We start from the raw sequence: 25,469 nt of genomic DNA, 5'->3' as shown, positions 1-25,469 counted from the left end.
GCGTTGTAAATCACATCACGTGATGCTACTCAGCCAATCAAATGTGTGTATTCTGATAAGTCTTGCAACTCCAGTTAAACATACGCGGGAGAGACACAAAGAGAAAAAATCCAAATGAATGATCATGGTGCTTCGTAACCCCTGGATATGTTTCTACTGGCCAAATAAAAAAACATATCAGGTAGAGGTTTAACGAACAAACAAAAGTAGCAGTTTTACTTGCACTAATAAATGAATGTTCTCTGACCTAAAGTGAGACATGCGTTCATCATCCTTCTCATCCAAGAACCACGCAGAGTTGAAAAAGTGAGTTTATTTTCACCAGTAAAAACATACAGCATCTACTTTTTTTTTATCCTTCTCCAAGACCTTTCAGTTTTTCCATATTGTTTCAAAAACACTTTCACTTCAGATTTCTGAAGAACAGGTGGAGTGTTTCTGAGCTCTCTGTGCAGCCTCCTCACGGCAGCTCTTTTCACTGTTAGACAGCGGACTCACAACACCGGCACATACCGCATCACAGAGACGATACAATGGATCAGCCACGTTTTAGACTTTAGAGTGCATCTCTGTGTCCTGCAGAAATCTCGTTCATCCATTTTTGTGCTGTCTTTTTTTCTCCATATTGTGACAGCTGGTGTTATCTCCAGCGTGTAGAAAACATTCCACACCTGTGGAATAAAGACACACCACCGCTAACGAATGCATTGATAAATATCAAAAGTGCATAGGTGTTACAGAAAAATTAAAGAATATATATAAATCAGTTCAGGGTTCAGCTTCTGAACGGCTCTTTGGCAGTGATGTTTCTGCAGGACACACTGTGCTCTTCGTCCTGTAAAAAACACAAATAGAATGACATATCGAAACAAAAGACTTTCCCCATGACCAACACGACACCAGCAGCCCTGTTGCCTTTCACTTCCACGTGTTCCTTCAACACTAAAACATGCTCCTGGAAATACAAAGGAGTGCATGTGCAACTTGAGACATCCCAACTGTCCTTTGTGCCTTTTAGTTTAATCCACAGATCATGCTCCCACATGTTTCCTGTGCCTTTAAGGTATTTTTTTGGAAGCAAATGCATGTACAGAAATGATAGGAAAACATTGTTTTAGAGCTTAGCAAAGTAAATAAAACAAAAAGAAAAGAAAATTCCTGTCATTTAAAAGGTTTTTTTTGGGCACACGTCCAGGCTTCAGCAGAGATCTGTTACTGCGTCTCACATGAGACCTAAAGAGATATTTGGTCCTTTATGTTGACACTACGGGTTTGAGTAGGTCTTTGCCAAGAACTTAACAAAATCACCATCCAATAGTTTCTGTATCGAGACGGAGCGCAATTAAGTCCCGCCCACACCCGGAGGGAAAAACAATTCATCGCTCTCCATTGATTTTGTCACTTTAAATGAAATGTGTGAGAGGCATAGAGAGATGATACATCTTTATTTTATAGAATTGGAATTATTTTGGCTGTCCTTTGTATACTGTTGATTGGTTGCCTGAAATTAGTAATTTTACTGAAATTATTTCTGTTTCAAATTCCAAAAGTCCAACTTAACTGCCTCACAAGACTGTTAGCCACTTTTTCTTCTCTTGTAGAAAAGTGTGCTAAAAATAATCCTTTGACATGACAATTGAAAGGCAGTGCTCAAAAGTCCACAATAAAAAATAGCACCTGGGACCCAAAGATAAAATGTTTGGGACATTAGAGACACTTACAGATGAAATGATTATGTTTATGCGTCGAGGTGGTTACCAACTTGTCAGACCTGTCGGAGCGATAGAGGGGCCGAGATCTAAACCCCGGTGAGACGAGCCTTGTGGAATTCGTAAAAGCTGCCGTAAAGCAATTCTGTCCTTTAATGTGGTTGCAAAAACATTTAACCAATGAGTAACGGATGTATTGCAGCCTGCAGAAGGTATATGCGGTGTGTTAAAGTCAGATGGCGTGATTAGCGTCATAGACTGTATATAAGAAGTGGACGAAGTCATTGTGACACTGTGACCACGGGTCATAAGATCCAATGCAAACCAACAAGTCATCTTATGGTAACGGTTCAATTCTTAATAAAGAACAAGCATTCGTTCTTCAGTCACCCTTCAATATTTTTAGTGTTTACATGTGTGGCAGGACAAAACCCGACATCTTCCATTTACTGCATCCTTCAATTTATAATTCACCACTTTCATCAGTATTGAAGACGTAGTTTTTTTTGGTGCACTTTTCTAGTGTTGAGTTTCCATTTTCCCGCTATGTAGTGTGTTGGCTGTTTTGCAGTGCTGTCTGAATGGATAGTGAGAATGATTATACCCTTCATGGAGGACTCCATTTCTCTCACACTAAACAGTCTGCTATACAGAATTCCCTGTACTCAGCTTTGAGAAAATTAATGGAAGTCAACACATCAAAGACTGCTTTGACTTTTGGACAGTCAATTGCGCCGCATAAAGTGAGCAGAGTATTTAGTAATGGATACATTTTTTGGGTCAATAACGACCTAATTAACACACATTTGTGTTTGCAGCGTTAACATGTTCACTTTACTAATTGTGTTAACTGTACATTATTTTGTTTATATTTCTGATGTAACTGCAGAGCATCCAATAAAAACCTACAAATAACATTCAGTCATCCACCGGGAATATTTAATTTACACCTCCCAAATTTAAAAAAGAATCAAATATTCTCTTGATGTGCACTGATAAGTTACCTGATATGATGATCCACCGTTAATTGTAAAAATACATTTCAAAAAGAATCAGCCAGACTTTTCCTAATGATGAAGAGACCATTTAAATCCTCTTCGATGATGGGATCTAAAACTCTCAAACCCAGCCTGTTCATTAACACCGTATTGGTGCACATGTGGTAGCAATACTAGTAAACACAGTCAGTGTGTGCAGCGCAACCTGAAATAAGGTTTACTGGGTGCAGGTTCACAGGAACCATTTCATTTGGGTTTCTTTGTATTTTTCAGGGAAACCGCTGGAGTATGTTAATGCTGTCATCAATTAAGAGTTTTTGTCTTTACACTGGAATGGTTTTAGTAGTGAATTTCATGACTAATAAGACATTATAGAAACACACACACAAACCTCCCCCCGTAACAAATAAACAAAGGTTTGTATGAGCGATCGTCAAAAGCATTCGTCCACCAGACAAGTGTCTGTTTGTGGAGTATCACATTATCCAGGAAGCATCAGACGGAGAGTGATTCTCTCTTTGTGTGTGTGTTAAGACCTGTGCTGTGCCTGTTGGCTTGTTCACCACGCCGCCCAGCACTGATCCAGAGTCTGTGAGGTGCAGATTTGTGTTTTTTGTAAGGATTGGTCCCGTGTGGAACTCCAGCCTCGGCCGGCTGCCGACTGCAGGGGTTGGAGTCTCGGAGGATCCTCCTCCTCCAGTCCGAGTACTTTCTCAGAGGGCAATCAACCTAAAAGAGAAAGATCAGTGCCGTCCTCAATCAAAGAACATCTCGCTAGTGAGTCTCTTTCATCTGCAGCGACTGGTTCAGTGTTTCTGATGAACAATCACATCAATCCATGAGCTTTTGTTTTTCCTTCATCGTCTGTAAAAGATCTCAAATCGATTGGGTTTGAGAGAGAGCAGCTTAAAGGTTTAATTTTCACGTCTGTTCAGAGTTGGTTTGCCGAAATGTTTTTTGGTGTTTTACAGCAGGCTGAAAACATGCCGGCTGTCAATTTAAAAAAAAAACAATGTGACATTAGCTGTCGCAAGACCAAAAATTGCAATTATGAACCTCTCAGTTCATTTTGGATTACCATGGAGTGCTATTAGCTGGTTAACGACATGTGACGTAGCGCTGGGCGTAGTGCTCGCCAATCGCAGCGTTCATTGGTCACTTTAATGAGTGCGGCTTTAGAGCTGTGAAAGAAACGAAAGCCAGATTGGAATGCTTCAAAAAAGAATTGTTGTTCATGAAAGAAATATATTGTATTGGAGGACATGTGTGTTGAGAAAAAAAAAAAAAACCTTCAAATATGGTGTGCAGATTTTACATTTATATATATCTGCGGGTGGTTCCTCTGCAAACACCGCACTGGGACCACACAAAATGCAGACTCTTTATTTCATACAGTTTTTTCCCCGACAAAACCATGAACTGCTTCCTTCCTAAGATCTCCTCTTTTTTCCAGAAGGCCGACACTTCAGCTATAAGTATCTATGGGATTTTCTCTCTCAGTAATATAATCCTGACATGTTCTGAGCCGGCTCTCCGACACAACGCTTAATCCCTACAATGATTTACACACACACACACACACACACACACACACACACACACACACACTGACGAACCGCAGAAATATACAGAAATGTCTGACTACAGTCTCAAAGACAGTTTTTCACATAGATTTAAACTGTGTGTGTGTGTGTGTGTGTGTGTGTGTGTGTGTGTGTGTGTGTCTCTCGATGCTTCTCACTGGGCTCAGCTCGCAGATGGTCTCAGATCAGGGACTAATCTGATGTCATGCATTAACATAAGAAAGAGCGCCACATTAAAACCGGTTTGCATTCTGCTAAATATTTTGACGCCCGACTAGGGAAAAAAAAAAAAAAGAAGCTTTGAGAGCAGGAGCAGTGAAAATATGAGCTGCTGAGCTGGAAAATAGAGAAGTAAGGATTGTGTGTGTGTGTGTGTGTGTGTGTGTGTGATGCAGTGGAGATGACAGGCAGTAGGGATACTTTAAAGCAATCATATTCACAAGTGATCATAAGCCGGGGTGAACAGCTCTTGCCTGAAGAAGAAGGGCTTCTTAATCTTAAATCACAGTCACAGACCAAAATGTAGTGCAAAATCGTTTTTTCTATTATTTTTTTCTTACCATGGAACATTTAAAAAAATCTTGAGTCATTCTAGTGGACCGTTATCAGTGCATGTTATGTTTCCTGTTGCGTTTTCGTTGGCACTGCCCTCAGGATACATGACACACCGGAGCTTTTGGTCTCCGACTCCCAATTTATGCATTTAAAAGGGTGGAAATAAATGAATTCACCTTGAAAAAGTATGCCACTAAAGATGACGGGGAAAAAACTAACTTGAACAAACACTTTCCCAAAAGGCCACGATAGGCTGTAAAACTGAAAAGCATCCCTTATGCTATGAAATTAAAAATACCAAATTCTTCTGAAGAAAAGTGCGGTGACCCAAAGTTTTTCGCCCTCGACAGTGACAGAATAATTCATGTTTGTCAAAATTCACATTCTACCACCTGCAGCCATGCTAGCAGCTCTGTGGGGTTTAAACCAGTGGTGGTTTGAGCTAAATGCTAACATGAGCATGCTAACACACTTATGTTTTCCACGTTCACTGTCTTAGCTTAGCATGTTAGCATTGCTAATTAGCTCATCACAGTACAGCTGAGGTAGATGGGAACGTCATTGATTTGGACCAAATACCAGCAAAACTGGTCATAGTGACCACAATTCATCCTAGATGAATGGGACCATGACTGTGTGCACCAACAGTCAGGACAATCCATAGACACCAACTAATTAACCCACCCACTGACCAACTGACATTACCATTCATAGCCAAGCAGCCTTAAATAGACATTTCTTGTTCTGAACTCTACTTGGAAACCTTATGAATCATTCATTTCATTTCAAATGTCCACAGCTGCACAATCGGCAGCTGTCCTATTGAGATTAAGTAGCAGAAACAGTGTTACTGTGTTGTTGGAAAGTTGGCACAGGCTTTCAATTGATAAGGTAGACAGTACACTACATGACCAACACATTCTCACTCCCAACTCATCAAAGACAACACTTCAAACTATGACGCTCTAGGTTCCCCTCTAGAGTCAGTTTTAAGCGCGGATAGTGTCTTTTCAAAATAAACTTCCCTGTTGACAGGAAACAAAGTTTCCGCTTGTTACATGCATAAATATACTTCCAACGAAGGTTCTTAGTTCTATGGTTTAATTGGGCATCGAATCTACTTGCTTGTGCTTAGGAAAACATTGGTTTGGGTTAAAACAAGCATGTTTGTTGCATAAAATAATTATGCTTGTTCCATAACTGGTGTTAGGTAGGCTACGAAAGTTACATCACAAAAGCAAGGTGAAACAAGTCGTTAACTTGGTTTCACACGGGACCCAAACAAGGGTCTCCTGGGTGACGGGAGGGGAGGTTGGGCGGGTCAAACAATCACAGGACCGACCACCGATATTATTGCACCTAATACTACGTCAGTTGACTGCAATAATAAAGGCACAGATGGGTTTACATTGGTGTTGATTGAAGGCCCGGTGTGTGTTTAGTGTTTGTATAAGTACAAACCCTAAAAGGTGCCCATGGTGCATATAGAGCACGGCCGTCGGTCCCTTCAGGACCCGAGAAAGTTGTTTTACCTGTTCTGCAAAACAGGTCCAAGTCCACAACGATTGATCCTGTTCTGGCTGACAAACTTGAAACATTAACCCCGGCAGTCACGCCGGGATGTGTAAAGGCAACAAAGAGAGGAAGCCACTACCGATCCTGTAATCTAGATCTCCGCGATTGTGCCGAATGTGTCGATACGTGAGCCGAGAAAGAGAAACAATGAGAACGAGTTCTTGTCGAGAGTTATCAGAGATCAGTTATTGTTTACTCTCCTACAACGTACCACGCCATCAGGTTCCATGAGGCCCCTGCTAAGGGAATCTGCGTGGATTGCTCACATTCCTGGTGTTGAGATAAATTAATCCTAAGCAAAATGGATGTCAATGGGCTGTTAAAGTCTTTGCCTCGATGTCCTGTTTTGATGATGAATAAATCATAACCATAAAAACAAAGTGAGGCAAACATCGCCTGCAGTCAATTCTCAATTAGCCAGGCTCAGTGGAGACCCATGGGAGGGGGCTGTTACTGCTGCACCTGAGTGCCGGAAGTGGTACTAAACTCCAGAATGATCCATCACAAATCTTTGCGTCACAGCTAGAACCGAGACAAGGTCAGGGGGAAATGGCGGAAAAGCTGGAGATAGGAGAAAACGTGACATACATATTTAAAGATGTAGTGTACACAGAGGGAGTTAACGAATGAACGAGACCGGGACACAGGACAAGATGGTGCTGGGAGGAACAGGCTGCTCCGGGACTCCGGTTTCATAACATGAATTTTTGAAGAGGTGGTGGGGCGGGTGAAGAGAAGAAGGGGGGGATGTAGGAGAGTACGCATCAGTGGGTGGATTATGGATGGAGGATATTTATGTGCTGCAGTCCCACTGCACAGGACTAGAGAGGACGAGGAGAACAGAACCTCAGGAAGACGGCTTCTTCTCAGTTTGACCTCAGCATAGACCGGTCACTATGCACACAGACAACAACATGTGCTAATGTGATTATAGTGTTAGAATAGAGCTAGCATGAACCACACTCTACAGCGGCAAAAATCAGATCCACCGCACAGCACTAAAAGAAACTACGTCAATATTAAAGCTGCTTTGCCCGTTACTCTCGCTATTTCCTTCTTTGAGATCGAGTGAGAGTTTTAATTTAAACTAAATAATGACGTTATTATTGTATTGTCACAAAACACAAAAAACACTGAATGTGTTGAGGCCCAAGCGCACTGAAGGTGATCATTTATGCGCCTCATTTGCACTGCAGGCACCTGATGTGAGAAGCCAACACCATAGAACGAGCAGTAGTTTATGAAAAGGTCGCTATTTAGGCACATTTTTTGTATAGTACAGATACACCTTAATCTAAATAATTGAAGGTCCTGGTTCAAAACTATAAATCGATTAAGTTACTAACATGATATGGATAAAAGTTAAACTACATCATGTAAAATCACATCACACAAACCACAAGATGGAGTTGGAATTCTTGAGTTACAAACTAAATTTACGTTATGTGGCGTTTTAACCAGTAAAAGCGTAATTATTGGTCAGATTGTATAGAAGTCTATGAGAAAATGACTACTTCTATTTTGATTTATTCCCTCAGTAAACATTGTAAACATGAGTTTATGGTCTCAATCTCTAGTTTCAAGTCTTCTTCAATACATCATGATGTTCATTTAGTAAATTATGGTCCATTTAGAGTCAAACAGACCATAAAGCAGGGTATGCTTTAGGGCGGGCTTACTGTGATTGACAGGTCGCTGCTACTACCAGAGACTATACAGAGTCTCTACGTCACTCCTCCGCATTCCAAATATAGTCACTTCTGTTCATCAGTTGAGCAAAAAAACAAAAACACAACATGGCGACGGCCGTAATCCAAGATGGCGAAATCGCCAAACTCGAGGCTTCATAACGGCAGTCCACAAACCAATGGGTGATGTCACGAATACGTCCACTTCTTATATACAGCCTATGCTCATCGCGCTTCTGGTGCGTGTTTGGCCGGTTAAAACAATAGGTGTAGTTCAGACGCGTTTGGGCCTGTGTCATTCACTACCGAGCCAGTTTGTAACCGGTAGGCTGTTGACAACGTTATTCTTCACATCACTTGTTCAGCTGACTTTAGTCTATTAAATACAGACATGTGACCTAACCCCAGGAACGTGCCTCGTTCACGGACTCACAGGGATGCGACGCTGCAGAGTGGAATATTGGTGGATCACTGGAGTGGATTTTTTATAATATCTATGGCATTATTAAAAAAATAAATAAATAAAAAATAAATAAAAAAACTGTTTACTAGTTTACTAATAGACTTTTGGGCAATATTGATGATAATCATGATCCAAGAAAACAACAACTGGACTGCGGGACATAAAGAAAAATGTATATTTGCCGTTATGTCCAGTCGCATCTATCCATCATCACCATCATCATCTTATCCTTAAAGAGCTGTGAGGGGCTGGAGACAATCCCAGCTGACATTCGGCTGGAGGTCGCCATTCAATCACAGGGCTGACGCACATACCACCAACCATTCACGTTCACGAGCAATTTAGAGCCACTGTGACCTGTGGAAGCTCTGTTGAACATATAACCTAACCCAGTCCTGTAGCAACGGGAGACATAAATACACTCAGTCTGACTCTCTTCAACCTACTACACTTCATATTTACCTAGTATTATATTCTGCATTCAATTGTAATGCATGTCATTTAGAGCAAGAGTTGAACTTATAAATTCAATGATAAGAACTCAGTCAGTCCTAGAGCTTTTATCAACACTGTGGATTTTTGTGCTTCCGTACTGAATTTTCTGAATTGCAGCGACTCCATGTGACACCAATCAGTTCAAGTGCTGTAAATCCTTTTGGAGACTCAGGGCCCATCAATCATTCATCGTTATTCTCTGCAAAGTGCTGACTGTGACGGGCCAGGATATGAAGTCACAGCTCCATTAAGCATAAGAGAATGTTTTGAACCGATAATATATTTTAAGAACGGCTTCTTCTCGTTGGTTTTAAAGTGATCATTTGAAGAGAGGTCCAGCTATTTTAGTGGGTATAGGTAAAAAAAACGGGTAGTCTTAATTATGTAATTATTTAAGTCTGCATTTCATTTTGAAAGACTGCTCCCTCACCCACGTGTGTTTTGGTTTCAATTTAGCTAAATGAACAAGTCTGAAGTTGAGTTCGAGAGAGTTTGAGAGAAAAGTCCATATCCGCTCAATGCAAAGATGCAGGGGAAAGCAAATCCGCTGTGGGATGTAAGATTTGAAGCAAACTGTCTACTCAGCAGATTCAGAGCTACGCGTGTCTACAAAGGATGCATTCAAGCACAGTGCGGAGTGTAGGTGACCTTCGTTTTGGCAGCGCTCACCCAACTCACCATCATTGCAGTTACGCACGGAATAAAGAAACAAAAATAGACTACATTTATTTTGCCGTTAGTGTCCGTCTCGACAATGTACCTGAAATTATTGGCTGCTGGTGTTCTTCCAGTTAGGCAGGTAGGTGTTTCCATGTGCTGACAAAGGCGGTGGGGATCAGTGAATAAGGCACAGTGGTGATGGAGTTCCAACTGTCTGACGTGGGGTCGTAACAGTCCAACGTCTTACACCGCTGCGTCCCGAAATAGCCCCCGACCACGTACAGCTTGTTTCCCGAGGCCACGGCGTGGCAGCTCATCCGCTTGGACGTCATGTCCCCGACCCGGGTCCACTGGTTGGTTTCACAGTCGAAGCGGTAGGCGGAGACGGCGGTGAATTCGGTGTCGCCGCCCATGATGAAGATCTGGCTGCCCAAGACGGCAGCCGCCGTGTAGCGCCACGGCTGGGGGCATTCGGCCGCAATGTTCCAGCGGTTACCCACAGGGTCGTAGCATTGGACCTAGATATAGAGACACCGTCATTTTAGAGTGTAGTCTCAGCCACAAAAGTTTTATTTAGTTGGTTAGAAAGTGAATTGTGAGGAATTATAAGGAAGGTTGACGTACAAATCCACCAACCTTGGAGGCCTTGTCTCTGTGTATGGTTGTCCCTCCGAAAACAAAGAGTTTGAGTTTGGCACTGACCACGGCTGCGTTACTGACTCCATCTCTTAGAGGAGCCATCATAGTCCACTTATTACTGAGGGGGTCATACCGCTCCACCTAGGAGGATGTTATACAGTCACACTTTAACTTCATAATTGATTTCCAACAGACGTATACGACTTAGAGGTGAAGAATGTGTGCAAGTTGAGTCAAAGTCAGACCAGCGCAGATATTTCACATGATAACAATAACATTACTGGCTGTATGTGTACGGGACACACACATTTATGAATATAGACAAAAAAATGAAACTGTCAATACCTGTTTTAGGGAGACAGATGGAGAGGCAGGAAAAACTCCCGCTATGGCTGTGTGACCTCCAACCACATAGAGACTATTCTCCAGCTCAGCTGAACCATGGCCAAACCTGGAGGAGAAGACCCACATAAACTTTTGTGGTTCTCAATCTTTTTGACCCCTTAATGGATACACATTAGGTCATGGACCTAAGATTTTGCTGTAGGGACGTCCATCGGAAAAGATTTTAGTTGATTAGGACCAGAATTCCATAGTTGTCCGCTAATTTGAGGAGATAACCGCGAAGGGGAGTAAAACTTATGATCCGAATAGTCCCTCTGATGACTGTTAATCACATCTATAGTCAATCAAATGGTGAAAATGAACTAGCCTTCATTTTTTGGGAGGACCCCCTGAAAGAAGACAAACTGCAGTCACTGCAAAAGCAAGGTCATTCAAGTGGCATTAAGTTAAGTTAAGCTCTACTATAAAATCATTATTGTGTACAACTGTCATGCACTGTGACATGCACGATCAAGCAGACACTTGTGTTATGTATTGGTGCAACGGATCACAGATTGGATCAGTACAAAATAAAAAAGGCGGCAAATAGAATTGTTTGAGATCCCCGATGATTCTTTTGGCGCCGATACTAATTGCTGCTCATTTATGATCCATATTGGCAGATACAGATCCCTTTGTTGATTGATTATAGCAGCTGGTTTACAAGGCTCCGGACTATTTTTATTTTTGGCCAACGTTCATTTTAACTGCCCTAAGATCAGCATAAATCATCACAAATTCTAAATGTTATCTTTTGACTTTGTTATAGTAATCTATAGTTTTTTTTTTCTTCAAAAATACACAATTCAAATGATAAGCAAATGAAAAATAGTATTTTCATGGTTTAAATCAAATCTTGTCATTAGTAGTCTTACTGATGTATTATAAACTGTTTAGAGTTTAGTGTAAACAGGTCAAAATTCATCTCTAATATCTATTTGTATTAATGTGAAAACGTCTCCTTCAAACAACTGGATTTATTGCAAGTTTCTCACCAAGACTACATTTTACGAGATTACATGTGAACACATAACGTTATTATTGACCTTCGCCCAATACCCAGTTTCACTGAAAAGAGCCTGAACGCATCATAATGTAACCAAACAGAACCTTCGTTCGTTAGCGGTCTTACCACGGTTACCTGCTCTCCTGTTCATTGATTGATTGTTTATAATGTGACATTATTAAATGCCGATGTCCTGATCATCCGTCCGTTACAACACTTGTGTTATGTTATGACATTGTCTGTATACAACAGTCAGACTCACTTCATGGCCAAGTGGATAATTGAGTTTCTTTTTACACAACTTTGTGTTACTTTGCATTAAGTTGTTCTTCCGAAAAGACCATTTAATTAGCAAAATTTAAAAAGAAATCAGAAATGTACCGTTATTACTGTTAATGTATCTGTACAATGCCCCAACCCTATTGTCCCAGTCTATATCTACATGAATGTGTGCCACTCTATAAGAATCTATACCACTCTATATCAACGTGTGCCACTCCACATAAATTTGAACCCTTCTATGTGAATTTGTAAACTTAAATATTGCCAGACCACACTTAATAGTGGTAGAGTACTATGATATTCCTTTTACTATGATGCAACATATGTAGCTCACCTGGCTATTAGCATGGGTGCTCCTTTAGACCACTCCTCGTGGACAGTGTCGTAGATCCAGACGTCTTTAGAGACTCCGTTCTCTGATCCCCTTCCTCCGGTGACGTAAACCTTGCAGCCAATGGCACACGCACTGAACTCCTTCCTGGGGCTTGGGAGGTCTGCTTTAGGTATGATCTCCTTGGCTTTATGGTCAACCTAAAGAAGGTCCATCAACAATGGTGGCTATTGAGTTTGTCAACGGAATATTAGTGGAGGTCAATAAAAAGACACACTTAAACAAAAATATAATAAATTAATAAATTAATTAAAAAAAAAAAAAAAAAACACATTTTGAAGACAGTTCATGCTATTCATTCATCCGACATTTCTTTCATTGTAGGAAAGTTGTGGATGGCTCGAAGCAGGTGTAGGACTTGGAAACATTGAGAGCTAGCAGAAAACAGAAAGGTGGACTTTGAAAGACATCTGTATTGGTTTATTGCATTGGTTTTTAATGATATGTATGGGAAATGTATATAAATGGACATCATCTGGGAGTGGCAATACATTTTTAAAATGATATTCATTTGTTCACATTATTTCTGCTACTACTGCTCTCATTTCTGTCATATGAATTGACTATGTTGTTATTTTATTATGTTGTTTATTCTGTACACATGACATCTAGTACACTTCTGTTCATCTTGGGTGAGCTTACTCCATTAGAGCTTTTTTTTGGTGGGGAGTTTTTCCTTATTTGTTGCGGGACGATGTCTTCTGTTGTACAGATTGTAAAACCCCCCGAGGCAAATTTGCGATATTTAGCTCTACAAATTAAATTGAATTGAAAATCTTTATCACAAACATACACCAGGAGCAATGTGGGTTTCAGTGTATTGCTTAAGGCACTGACATGTGAACAGAAAGACACTGGAATCGAACCGCCAACCCCTCCCTTTATGGCTGGCTGATGTTGCGATTACATGGTGTGCATCTTACACTCCTTGTTTAACCACCATGTGTTATTCAAGCAAGTATTATGCAAGACTTGTTTCTAGTAAACTCCTGTAATGTGAACTCAGACTTCATTTTTCATTCAAACCCAGTGAGGTTTTCACAGTAACTAGGCTCCTGGACTGTGTAAATGCTATTAGAGACTGGACGGCAGACAACTGCTTACAACGGCACTAAGACGGAGGTTCTGGTTATTGCACCAGATTGTCCCTACGATCAAGCAGAGTATTGGTCCACTCTCCTCTGCTGCCGACTTCAACCTGCGTAATCTAGGGGTAATATTTGACCAATCAGTGTTGTTTGACCCCCATGTTAAGCAGCTGTCTAGATCCTGTTTCTTCCACCTAAGAAATATCAGCAAACTGAGATCTGTAGTATCAACAGCTGAAAAAGAGATGATCATACATGCCGTTATCTCTTCACGCATTGATTATTGCAATTCACTTTTCTCCTCACTCAGTGTATCTGCTCTCAACTGTTTGCATCACCCCCATACTCCGATCTCTTCACTGGCTCCCTGTAGCATTTAGGATCCACTTTATGTGGCTGAACTACTTCACCCATATTCACCCGCTCGCGCTCTCAGGTCAAACGTGTTATGTTATCTGTATGTCCCCCGCACTCGCCTTAAGACCTGTGAGCTGTTGAGGCAGTAGCACCAAGGCTGCAGAATGCTATATGGTCACTCTGTGCTTTATTTATGCTTGTAATTCCACTCCTGTTAAGCACTTTGTGACTAAATACATTTTACTTACTTACATTGTAGTTGAGCTGCTGTATGTAATCTGGAAGTCAATGATCTTCTAACACTGCTTTACTAACTGAGCTAATGCCTCCCATCTATTTACATTTAACGGGGGATGGTAGCTAGGATTAAATACTAAACACTGCATGTGTTGGATATACTTTAAGCCAAGTAAACATGATACTTCATACAACACATGCGGTATCTTTTTATACATGAAAACAGGTCGTCCTGTATAAAAAGGACTGTTTATGTCTTTCACCTGGTATATCTTGTCACACATGAAGGTCTGGCCTCCCAGGATAAGCAGCGTGTGGCCTGCCTTACGCGGTCGAGCACAGGGACTAGTCACTATCCCGTCGTTCTGAAGGATCTTCTTCTTACACTGCATTGCCTCTTCTACTATTGACCTGCAGAGGAGAGTAAAAACACCGTCTGAGAGATGAAGACACGTTTGTCTCGTCGTGTCTTTACTTAACGCTTGGCCTAATTCTCCATGAACTGCTGACATGTCTCAATTCCCACAAGAGTCCTTTAAAGACAAGTTCAACTTTGAACAGAACTCAATATTTAAAGGCTTTAAAGGAGAGGAGAGGGATGAAATAGGAGAGGAGGAAAGGAGAAAGATGAAATAGGAGAGGAGATAGGAGAGGAAAGAGGGGAAAGAGAAGAGGAGAGAGGAGAGGAGAGGAAAGAGGGGGAAGAGGAGAGAGGGGAAAGAGGAGACGACAGGAAGGGTATAGAGAGAGGGAAAAGGAGAGGAGAGAGGGGAGAGAAGAGGAGAAAGAGGAGAGGAGAAAAGAGTAGAGGAAATGAGGGGGGAGCAGCAGGAAAAAGGAGAGGACAGAGGGAAAGAGGAGAGGAAGCAGGAGAGGAAACAAAAGAGGATAAGACAAAGGGAAAGAGGAGAGGAAAAAAGAGAAGTCAATCACATGCTAAAATCGGAATTTGTGGAATAACTCAGTGTTTTTTTAACAAGTTGATTTCAATCACAGTGAACTTTTCAACAAGGAAAAACACAGTGAGTACTACTATGTACCAAGCTCCTCATGTATCAGTGGGTCAGTAAATCAATGCTTTTCCAATCTTGTACTAAACATGCGTTTCCTTAATGGACTTCAGATGATTCTTATCAGGCTAGAATAGATCATGCTATGCTGTGCTATTCTATGCTTATACAGTGTTTCCCCTGGTAACAGTATGTAACTTGAGTTCTTTGAGTATGAGAACTGCAAGGAGAGCAAGAGGGAGTGAGACGGTAGTGTAGCAATATCTGCTGGTATTTAAAAATGTGTATCTTTGTACTTTCTAGTCATAGGTCGCAGACACTGAAATAGAGACAGACTCCAGAGCTTTTTGTATCGATTTACACGGCCCCATACCTGCTCCTCTTGTCAGCCATGACCAGCTCCTCACAGGCCACGGCCTCCAGCAGACACTCGGACGGCAGCAGAGCCAACCGGATGCCCCTCAGCAGCTCCGGTAAATGGTGACGCCGACCCTCCAGGTCGTACCGGACCCACCGCATCACAGAGTTGAACACGACCTGCCATGGGTCAACAAATAACAATCAAATATTCAGAGAGGAGCATTCAGCTGGTCTGGACACTGTTGCTATTGGTGAAAGCCAGGAAAGGTATGGAGAGGACCACTCACCTGTTCATCTTCTATTTCCAGCTCATCGCTAAGGATGAGCTCCAGCAGTTTATCTTTAGACAGACTGTAGAAATCCTCGGATTCTCTCACCTAAAGGACAGACCGACATTTTGATTACACATGTCATACGTTAAACTTGTAGATCATGACATGAGCAACGCATGGATCTTCAAAAACATCTATGGTCTATTTCTAGTCCAGCTGTTAACTCTAATTGAGTGATGGGAGGGAGAAGAAGACCGAGGGAGGAACAGCTGCCAACTTTAATTTAGTCGTCTTCAATCGCACAAATAAAGGTTTAAAGAGTTGAAGAAGTGAGGATAATCAGAAAAAACTTCAGAAGCGTAAGGGTGACATTGACAACACTGAGTTAGTGCCAGAAGCCAGGAGACAATGTAAATCTTCGTTACCGTCTCGTAGTGTAGCAGACACATCCTCCACGACAGCTCATACAGTCTTTTGCACTGATGGGCGTCTGATAACAGCATCATCCCCAGGCAGTTAGAGGAGTGCAGGTTCTTTTCTAAAAACTCAGCCGCCGCGTCTCGGATGTCGTGAAACTGCAGCATGTCGCCCGCCTCCAGCAACGACTCGGCATTCTCCTCATTTATGATGACTCGAGACGAATAGGCGAAGTCCAGCAGAAGCTCTAGGACCTGAAGAAGTCAAACCGTCAGAAGAAAATGTGGTTGTAAAACAAAGGATCATTCCATTTGGGCTATATGGGGGTGCTGAAGGGTCTGATTTTGTACATTAAATTGCTTGGTTTCTCCCAATAAATCATGATTACACCCTTTTTGGCATACATAGTGCATTAATAATACCGTTTGATTGAAAGGACATGACTTATTTTCAATCTCTTTAGTATGCATGTACACACACTTTTGCAATTTTCTTGGACAGATATCAATTATATAAAAGTCTGACCTGCCGATTACGATTTTCTTTCTAAGAACTGTAATTAACAGCAAGGATCCAGACATTTTTTTTTTTTTCAACCAGTCTAGGAAAATAAATTCAACGAAGTCAGTGTCAACTATCAAAATTTCAAAATTGTATCCTTTTACTTTGTTATACACATCTATAGTAGTTATTTGCATAAAACACACAATTGTAATGATTAAAAAATAAAAGATTGTGTTTTTTTGTCTGAAGCACCCAGTACGGTATAACCGTCCTCAGTAAAAGCAGCAGTACCTCGGGGTGTATACTGTCTCTGAAGTTGACATCGCTGTCCAGACTTTCTCGGAGCCCTCCGCTGAACATGGCCTCGAAATAACGGCTGCACGCCGCCAAGACGGCCCTGCAAGACACAAACACGGCATTTGGTCAGCGACCAACAGAATCGTCAAGGTCACAGGTCGGGATGGTTGAAATTGAATTGAAAGGCGCACAAATGTCGTCGCCGTGCGTTTACCTGTGGCATGGGAAAGAACGATCACCGGCCCACAGGGTGACGTCGGTGAACAGGCACTGCTTCCTCAGCGTGTTCAGGTGGGTCAGGACGCTGTCGGGGTGCGACGGCTTGTGGAACAGCGAGATGTTCATGGAGCCCGTGCTGGTGCGGGATTTGCGATTCTCGTGAACGGTCACCGACATGGCGGCTTCGTTTCGCACCTCCAGGGAGTCGCCCGGGACGATCTCTCCCACTGCTCCATGGCGGCAAAAACGGAAAAAAGTTAAGTCACGCTGCTGGATCAACAGCGATGACATGAATATGTGTATACATTTCAGAAGCGGGCAGCAAAGCACAGCACATTATTTAGCATCATTAAACCTGGAAATGAGAGGGCGTAATCGCCGCCGTGACACAAAAAAAAACAACAGTTAAGGAAACTGAGCGAGTAGACTTTATCCTGTACCTCTTTGCGACAGACTACACCCTCAAAATCTGGTTTAATTCGCTCTCAGAATGGAGGCTCCACGGGCTATACATACGTTAAGCTATTCGCATTTCTACAGCCCCTCCTCTCCTGCAGTTCAGGCCAACTTTTACTGAATTTTTCTGAGACGATCCTTGGTCTCAGTCAAATCAATCATGGCTTCCTAGTAGTGCTGAGGATCGCAGAATTGAATGTTATTTACAGCATCTGGTTTGAGTAAATGGTTTATTTATGCGGAATTTTAAATGAGACATGTAGACTTAAATCATTTGATGAAATACCACAATTTTAAGCTTAGTTTCGGTTGCGTTTTTTGAGGTCAGCTTTCTGTTCGAGGACCGTCTGAAGATTATGACAGTTTTTACAGCTTCTGGCTGTGGTAAACGGTGTCGTTTTGGCGATTGTTTGAAGAAAACATGCTTATCCATCCCGCTGGCAGGTTTTGGGGTTGAAGAACAGAGTTGCCATGTTGATAAAACACACATTTTGATCATAAATCAAAGAGGGCTGGAACTATGCATCAGCATCACGTTAACTGCTGATTCACAAATGTCTCCAAAACCTACATGTACACATAATTCAATGGCATTTGTATGCATTCAACGGGACAACTGATTGATAATTAAAGAGCTGTGACCAAAAATATGCACCGACAGCATGCTTTGCGGCTGAACAATTCGTTTACTGAGAAAGTTGACAGTAAATGTGGACAAGTAGTCGCTTGTTATTCCGATGGATGACAAAGTCCGTACCTCTAGGTTGTGTAAAAATGACCTCTGACGTTTAGCTGAAAGTTATACTTTGAAGTACAAAATTCTGTTTGTTTAACCATCTCAGTAAGCAAACACAGTCTGTGTAACGGAGGAATAATCACAGCAACTGATTCAGCTTCATCAGTGTACATGCGAGTGTGATGGGCGTGATAAATGTAAACTTATCCTTTAAAAACTATATAAGTCTACAGGCTAAATGAATACCAATACATCAGGTTGCGTTGTTCATTACAACCCAAAACACACAAGTACTGGAAGTCCCAAAACCAGTTTGAAATCTCCATCCTATTGCAGCATCCCTATCAGATTCCTTCATTAACATACTCAGATGTTTCACTCTTCTCAGCCCTGCTGCTCATTATTCCATTCGTTCAACTGTGGTCTCTTCTTTTACTGATAATGAAAGTCATCAACAAAATAAAGGAAATCCGATAAATAAACAGACAAATATCAAGACAGTTAAATCAGACCATAGCGACTAATTAAGCAGCATCATCTCACATCCACTCTGAAAGAAACTACAGGAGCACAGCTGGACGTCTTCACAGGCAGATGGACGCGTGCAGACTTTAACAACACTCGGCGGATGAGAAGGAATGCTGTGTCCTCACCCTTAACGCTGCTTTTGTTTAGTGTGTGTGTGTCCATCTACATTTGCTGACATGCAGTTTCCGACTGGGGCCACAACAGATCAGTCACGGGGTGTTTTTGTGTTTCATGGATCACAGCGCGGGGCTCGACGAACAAAGAGGTGAGGCGCACACCGGGGGAGTCACAAGAACAGCTCAGGGGTGTTACGATACCGTTTTCTTTCTTTTCGCAACAGATACCTGGACTTGCGTATTGGCTGATATCGGTGCGTTCAATAAAAACAGCAAAAAGTCAAACAGGTCATGATTCTCTCTTATGTCTATTTTATATTGCAGTGAAAACATCTCCTTCAAACAACTGTATTTATTCACGTTTCTCGCACAAAACTACATTTAACAAGATACCATTTGAATAGGGACGGGTATCGTTAGGATTTTATCGATACTAGTACTCTTAAAAAAGACAATTAATTAATAAAAGAATCGACATTGCTTTATTATTCTTGTATATAAACGATAGATTTGCACTCGCAGCTAAACAATAAACTACATGATTCGTTTTCATTTATTAACCTCTTCTTATTAGCAAACTCCGTATGGCATCGCTAGCGTTACCTGCAGTAGAGGATGGCAGCTACTCGCCAAACAGTCGAAAACTGCATTTCTGCAGATTTATGTTGCGCTTGTTGGCAGGAGGCAACCTCCGGTTCTGACGAGTGGAGGCAATGCTGAAGTGTCTTAAAACTTGCATTCTTTCTACTGACCAGCAGGGGGCAACTCCTCCGGTTGCAAAAAGAAGTTAGATTCTATGAGAAAATGACTCTACTTCTCTCTTAATTTATTACCTCATGAGCTTATCGTCTCAATCTCTAGTTTCAAGTCTTCTTCAATGATGATGTTCATTTCGTAAATTATGGTCCATTTAGAGGAAAATAGACCATAAAGCAGGGTATGCTTTAGGGCGGGCTTACTGTGTTTGACAGGTTGCTGCCGCTACAGGTTGCTGCCGCTACCAGAGCCTGCAAGTCAATGCAGCTTCCGTTAATGTTAGCTGTTAGCTCCGGTACAAGCAGGACTGTGCTATGGAGAGGCAGACGAGCCGGTCAGTGTGATCACTCTGAGCAGCATGCATGTGAATGAATTACAATAAAAAATAAATAAAAATCAGTGTCTGATTAAGGTAGCTGTTCCAAGTGTTTTAGGGTTGTTCCTTCACCGCTTAATTTGGCGGCACAATTTGCTGAAAACCCTCCGCTTTTGGTCGTCAGCCGATCGATTGGTACATCTCTGACTTACATGGACATGCAAACAAACAGAGAAGCTTGGGTTACAACTAGTGGTGTAAGGGATCACGGATCGAGCCGTGATCGGTTCGGATCACAACTCCCCGTTCGGATCACACCTCCCCGTTCGTATCAATTGAGTATTTTTACAGTTTAATCATCAGTGTGTAATAAAGTTTTACTGCTGCTGTTCCTTTTCAAGTAACAAGTCCCTGAATATCAATGCAACATGTCAGTGAACAGATATGAAGCAGTAGTGTGTTCACGTGAACGGATCAGGTTAAAAGCATTTAACGATGAAAGTCATGGCGAGCGGAGGAACTTCAGAAGCCCCCGGCGTCATTTAAGTCGCAAGTTTGGGAGCATTTTGTCTTCCCTGTAACTTATAATGACGGATAAGGGTGGTGGACAAAACCATTACGGTATGTAGGCGTTGTTTAAAGAGAAAGACATACGACAACGGCCGTACATCGGACATGTCCACACATATGAAGCGCCACCACCCCGGTCTGTCAGCGACGGGGGCCACTCCGTTGTGGAAAACAAAAGGATTTCAAAATCTGGTTAAAGTGCTTGAGCCACGCTACGAAGAGGAAAAGAGTGACCGCTCACTTCATCACGGCGGAGTGGGAGATTCATAGTCCGGTGCTGTAGACACGACCCCTCTGTGAGAGCCACACAGACACACACCTGGCGCAGGTGCTGACAGAAGCAGCAGAGTGGAAGCTAGACAGGTCCAATAGTAACCACAGAAAGGTCTACCCTCTACCCAGACAGTGGAGATATTCTCGTCTTTTTGAAAAAAACAATTTAAGTTGTAGACCATTTCACAGTAATGGTAAACATTATTGTGTATTTGAATGACATAATCTGACAGGAAGTAAACATAGACCAAAGTTGTTGCCGAGCAGTTCAGTTCAGTTGAAACAGTGGAAGCTAGCTCACCGGCTGTTTTTTTCTTTCAATATTGATCAAAGGACGAGGGTATCAACATACCTCATGTTGCACTTAAACTTAACAGAATTGAGTATTCTTGAATGTTTTATTTTTATTTATTTATTTCAAATTGGACATCTTCAATATTTTTGTTTTTATGGAGCCCAAAGTTATTTGCTTTAAGTGTTCTTAAAGTTCTTTAATTAATAAATGGAAAGCAAAGTTATATTTGTCTCCTCCCCTTTTCTTTGCTGATCCGAAAAAGTATCCGAACCGAACCGTGAGGTTTGTGATCCGTTACACACACAAAATGGAAACATTGCAGCTAAATGACCAATCTCTACTGGGCCGTCAATGACCATTCACTCCATGGCCTTCATTAGAGTGATAACTCGCATCGGGATCCGATCAGCATGCCGAGGTGGTCTGGCTGGCATCGATCTCGGACCTCAGCGAGGTGTGGACAGCAATGTGGACATCAGGACAACTTATCATACGTCTCCATCATCCCAAAGGGAAGTCACTGCTCATAAAAAACACAGCATTTCCTGATATTGCTGCTTTAAGATAAGAGCTTTAAAACGACAATAACAAGAAATTATGGCATGGAATTGGAAAGACATGCGTAACCACGGCCCTTGTTGCACCGGCAAACTGGCTGACGAAGCATGGATGGGACTTATGGAGGGGGGAGGGGGGGGGGGGGGGCAGAGATGACTACACCAAAGGGACATTTAAAAAAGGGGGGGGGGGGGTTTGCAGGGCTTCATTCCACTTGCAGGCTAACTTACGGTGACAGAGGTTGCTGACCCAGGCACAGGCACTGACGGTCAGGAGGTGGGGGGGGCTCTGCATCCCCAGGACTGCTACACAGGACCAGTGAACACAAAGAGATTTAGGGAGGATGCACCCGCCACTGTATGTATCGACTCATATCATAAAGTAGTGAGTGGGTGTGCCACATCGACCACCAGAACTGTTTCGGTGCCGCTGGATCAAAGTCAACATCACAAGTAATTTTAACGTCATGCAACCAAGAGAACTACAGAACAGATGACATGTGAAAAATATGTTTTTCAACAAAAGCAGCTTGAAGGAAATTTGAACCCACATTTAGAAGTGAACTAAAGATGACATTGGCCCCATTCTTCATCTGAATCCTTGTTGGTAAAAATGTCATCACTTGTATTATGATCTCTGCATCCTAGGGCCATACCCCCTATCTGCGCACACACACACACACACACACACACACACACACACACACACACACACACACACACACACACACACACACACACACACACACACACACACACACACACACACACACACACACACACACACACACACACACACACACACACACACACACACACACACACACACACACTGTGTGTGTGAGTGACTGAGTAAGGGAGCAAGTGTGCAGACGGTTCTTCAACAAAAGGCCAATTTCTGGAGAAGTCTTTTTAACTCTTTCCAGTTATACTATATATATATAAAAAAATATATATATATATATATTCTAAGACCTGTAGAAGTAAATAATGTATTCAAGTTGCATTGAACGATATAATGGATGGTGGGGCTGCAGGATTGATCATTAAAAGATTGCAAAAACGATTCTGCTATATTTGCTCTGAAGAGCTGCATACTTAAAATGAGTATTTCTCCAACACTCAACCGTACGTTAGCTCTACCAAAGATATTATTAGTCTCTCGAGGTTATCTTAAAGTGACAGACCGAAGCAAACCAAAATTGAACCTATGTGATCATTGAGCGCTGTAGATGCAGGACCGATGGATCTGATTGATATAATCCCCACATACCACTGCTGTGATGTCTAATTCCTTTGCATTTGGAGTTTCGCTCCGCGTCAGAGAAAAAAGCGTTATAGACTAATGTGTTGTCATTGTTGTAGGGTTAGGCCGTACAAGCAGTTATCAAAGTCATCCTCCTGACGCTGGTCATTTTCTCAGTGGCCGCACAATAAATGGCAACATACAAATTATGTATATAGAGACACAAATAACAAAATCAATCAAATTCCTACTGAGCATAGATTTGTGGATCTGTTCCGCACTTCCACACTTTGAGATCCGATAATAAAAACGCCAGAAAGTCCGGACTCAGACGCATCGTAGACATCCGATTGGAACCACATTTCAAACCACCTCCAAATGCGGTTTGGATAAGATTTGCAAAAAAAAATATTGCATTTCATGTGACTTTTTGCTGTCCAGACTTCCTAAATGTATCTATTTACCGGAAAACAAATTTGAGCTGGCAGTCTGAACAAGGCCTTAAAGTCCAACACAACCGGGTCCAGATTCAAGCTTTTGTGCAATTATAAAAAAAGAAAATATATTTTAGATTTCATACACGTGTGCATGCTTCAATATGACAGAACGAAACACGACATTTATTCAATGTCTTAAGGGCAAACACAAATCTAAATTCTCCTTTTTCACAAATCTAGGTTGAGTTTTCAAAAGCACAATTCTTCAAAATGTAACTGAGAAATCCAAGCAGAGCATTTGTGCATTAAATTCAACTCCATGATGTGTTCCCCCCCCTCTCTCTATTGTACAGAAGGATGAACACTTTTCTTTCTCCTTTACTTTCCTGCCTGCCTCTCAGTCGTCTCTAAAGATTTGTTTTTTGCAACCCTTTCCATTTAGCTAGAAATAGCTGCAGGAAGGGAAGTTGAGAAGACGAGGAGGCTGCCTGCCAACACTCTATTGTTGAGCGAGAGGAAAGACGCAGATCAGGCTCTCTCGCTCTGTGACACTAATGTCATAAAGTAACGGCTCTCAGAGGTTGGGCCATGAATTCATCAAATGAATAATCCAATGCGCCTCAACATCTGATGCTTTGCCACGGTATGGCCTCAGCGCCCAGTGACCAACTGTAGTTGTACTGTAGGACCGGCAGTACAAAGATGACAGGAGATCTCAAGAATTTGTACTTCTTAACACACACACAGACTGTCTCTCTCACTCAGTCACACACCAACTGTACAGTATTTTTTTGCCTGTAAATGTACCGAGACGACAACATTGTGGTACAATAAGCTGTGAATTAAAATGTCCAATAATAAAGAATAAATAAACGATGCTCAAATAAGTAAAATAAATAGAGCTTCATCCAAACAGAGCACATGAATTCATTATAAATAATTGATTTCTTTCATCAACCTTTGAGGATGAAATGGAATATGTTCATGGAGACCACACCATGGCACTGAGACGCTGTAAGTAAACATCACCCAGAGAGGGTGTGCGCGTGTCAACGCACACTTGTATTTTGAAGTGTGCACGAGCCATGTCAGGCCCGCTTGAATCATTTAAATCGTTAAATGATTAACCAGCATGGCCGCGTGATCAGAGAATAACGTGAAGTTGCAAAGACCAGGAAATGTTACTAAGAAACGGGTGAAAACAAAGGGGGACCCTCTGCTTTGACTGACAGCTAAACCTGATAATGACACTTCACTGACACCACGGCTTTAACTCGTTATACGATTAAATAGGTTTCTACAAGACCAGTTGCTCTAAATTCTTAACAATTTCCCAGCGATTGGAAAATGTTCTCGCAGTTAGCCTCCGAGCTAATAACCGAATAACTCGGTCATTCGATCAGCGACACCAGCGTGTGATTCTGGCTAGCTGCTAACTGAACATGTGATCAATTAATACGTGTTATACGGCGTTGCCTTATATATACGTCTTTCTAAATCTTTACAATTTTGAACAAGTTGGGCAGTGACGTTACAGTAGCACGAGGTAGCGATAGCTCTGCTGTGAAACCAACTTCTGTGTTGTTGATAGCCAAACCTTTCAACTTAACTCACGTTAACGTTAATAGTCTCACACCTACCTGGTTAAAAGTCACACTTTTGACACGTGCCCACGAAACAAATACTTTATTCTCTCATGCTCTGAAATGGGCGTTCACTGATAAAAACACCAACGTTGAGTGAGCTAATTTCTCTTGACAACAACATAGTTGAGATAGCTAACGTTATAAGTCCACTCAGTGTCCGCGTCTGACTGCCCGCGTGGGAACTACAAACAAAGATGGATGTTTTACTCACAGTTATTATACTTGTAGGTGTAGGGTTAAGTCCACAGGGCATATACCGTCGGCTTCGTTGATAAAAACATTATATTTATGTGACAATCGCTGAAGTATGTCTTGCCGTCTCTGCCTGTCTGACTGGTTTTGGGAGAA

General features: G+C 41.9%; 1 protein-coding gene across 12 annotated transcripts; it reads right to left on the bottom strand.

Moving 5' to 3' along the window:
- Window positions 1-298: 298 nt before the first annotated feature.
- On the bottom strand, window positions 299-25,469 carry enc2 (ectodermal-neural cortex 2). Of its 12 annotated transcripts, none has more exons than XM_076106539.1 (13): window positions 25,333-25,462; window positions 22,024-22,098; window positions 17,185-17,419; window positions 16,965-17,070; window positions 16,178-16,423; window positions 15,768-15,857; window positions 15,494-15,657; window positions 14,374-14,521; window positions 12,372-12,568; window positions 10,711-10,816; window positions 10,351-10,506; window positions 9,827-10,244; window positions 299-3,436 (listed from the first exon to the last, which is right to left on the bottom strand). In XM_076106539.1, exons 2-12 carry the CDS (start codon window positions 22,085-22,087, stop codon window positions 9,858-9,860), a joined length of 1,899 nt encoding a protein of 632 aa, XP_075962654.1. In that variant the 5' UTR covers window positions 22,088-22,098; window positions 25,333-25,462; the 3' UTR covers window positions 299-3,436; window positions 9,827-9,857. The 12 variants fall into 12 exon arrangements, with proteins under 12 accessions (XP_075962654.1, XP_075962661.1, XP_075962657.1 ...); XM_076106546.1 differs by having other exon boundaries at window positions 10,363-10,506; XM_076106542.1 differs by having other exon boundaries at window positions 17,185-17,416.

Source organism: Anarhichas minor, unplaced genomic scaffold, assembly GCF_050575085.1.
Source record: "Anarhichas minor isolate MPS153535 unplaced genomic scaffold, ASM5057508v1 ptg000034l, whole genome shotgun sequence".
Taxonomy (NCBI): Eukaryota; Metazoa; Chordata; class Actinopteri; order Perciformes; family Anarhichadidae; genus Anarhichas; species Anarhichas minor.
This window is presented reverse-complemented; position numbering and strand designations above follow the sequence as displayed.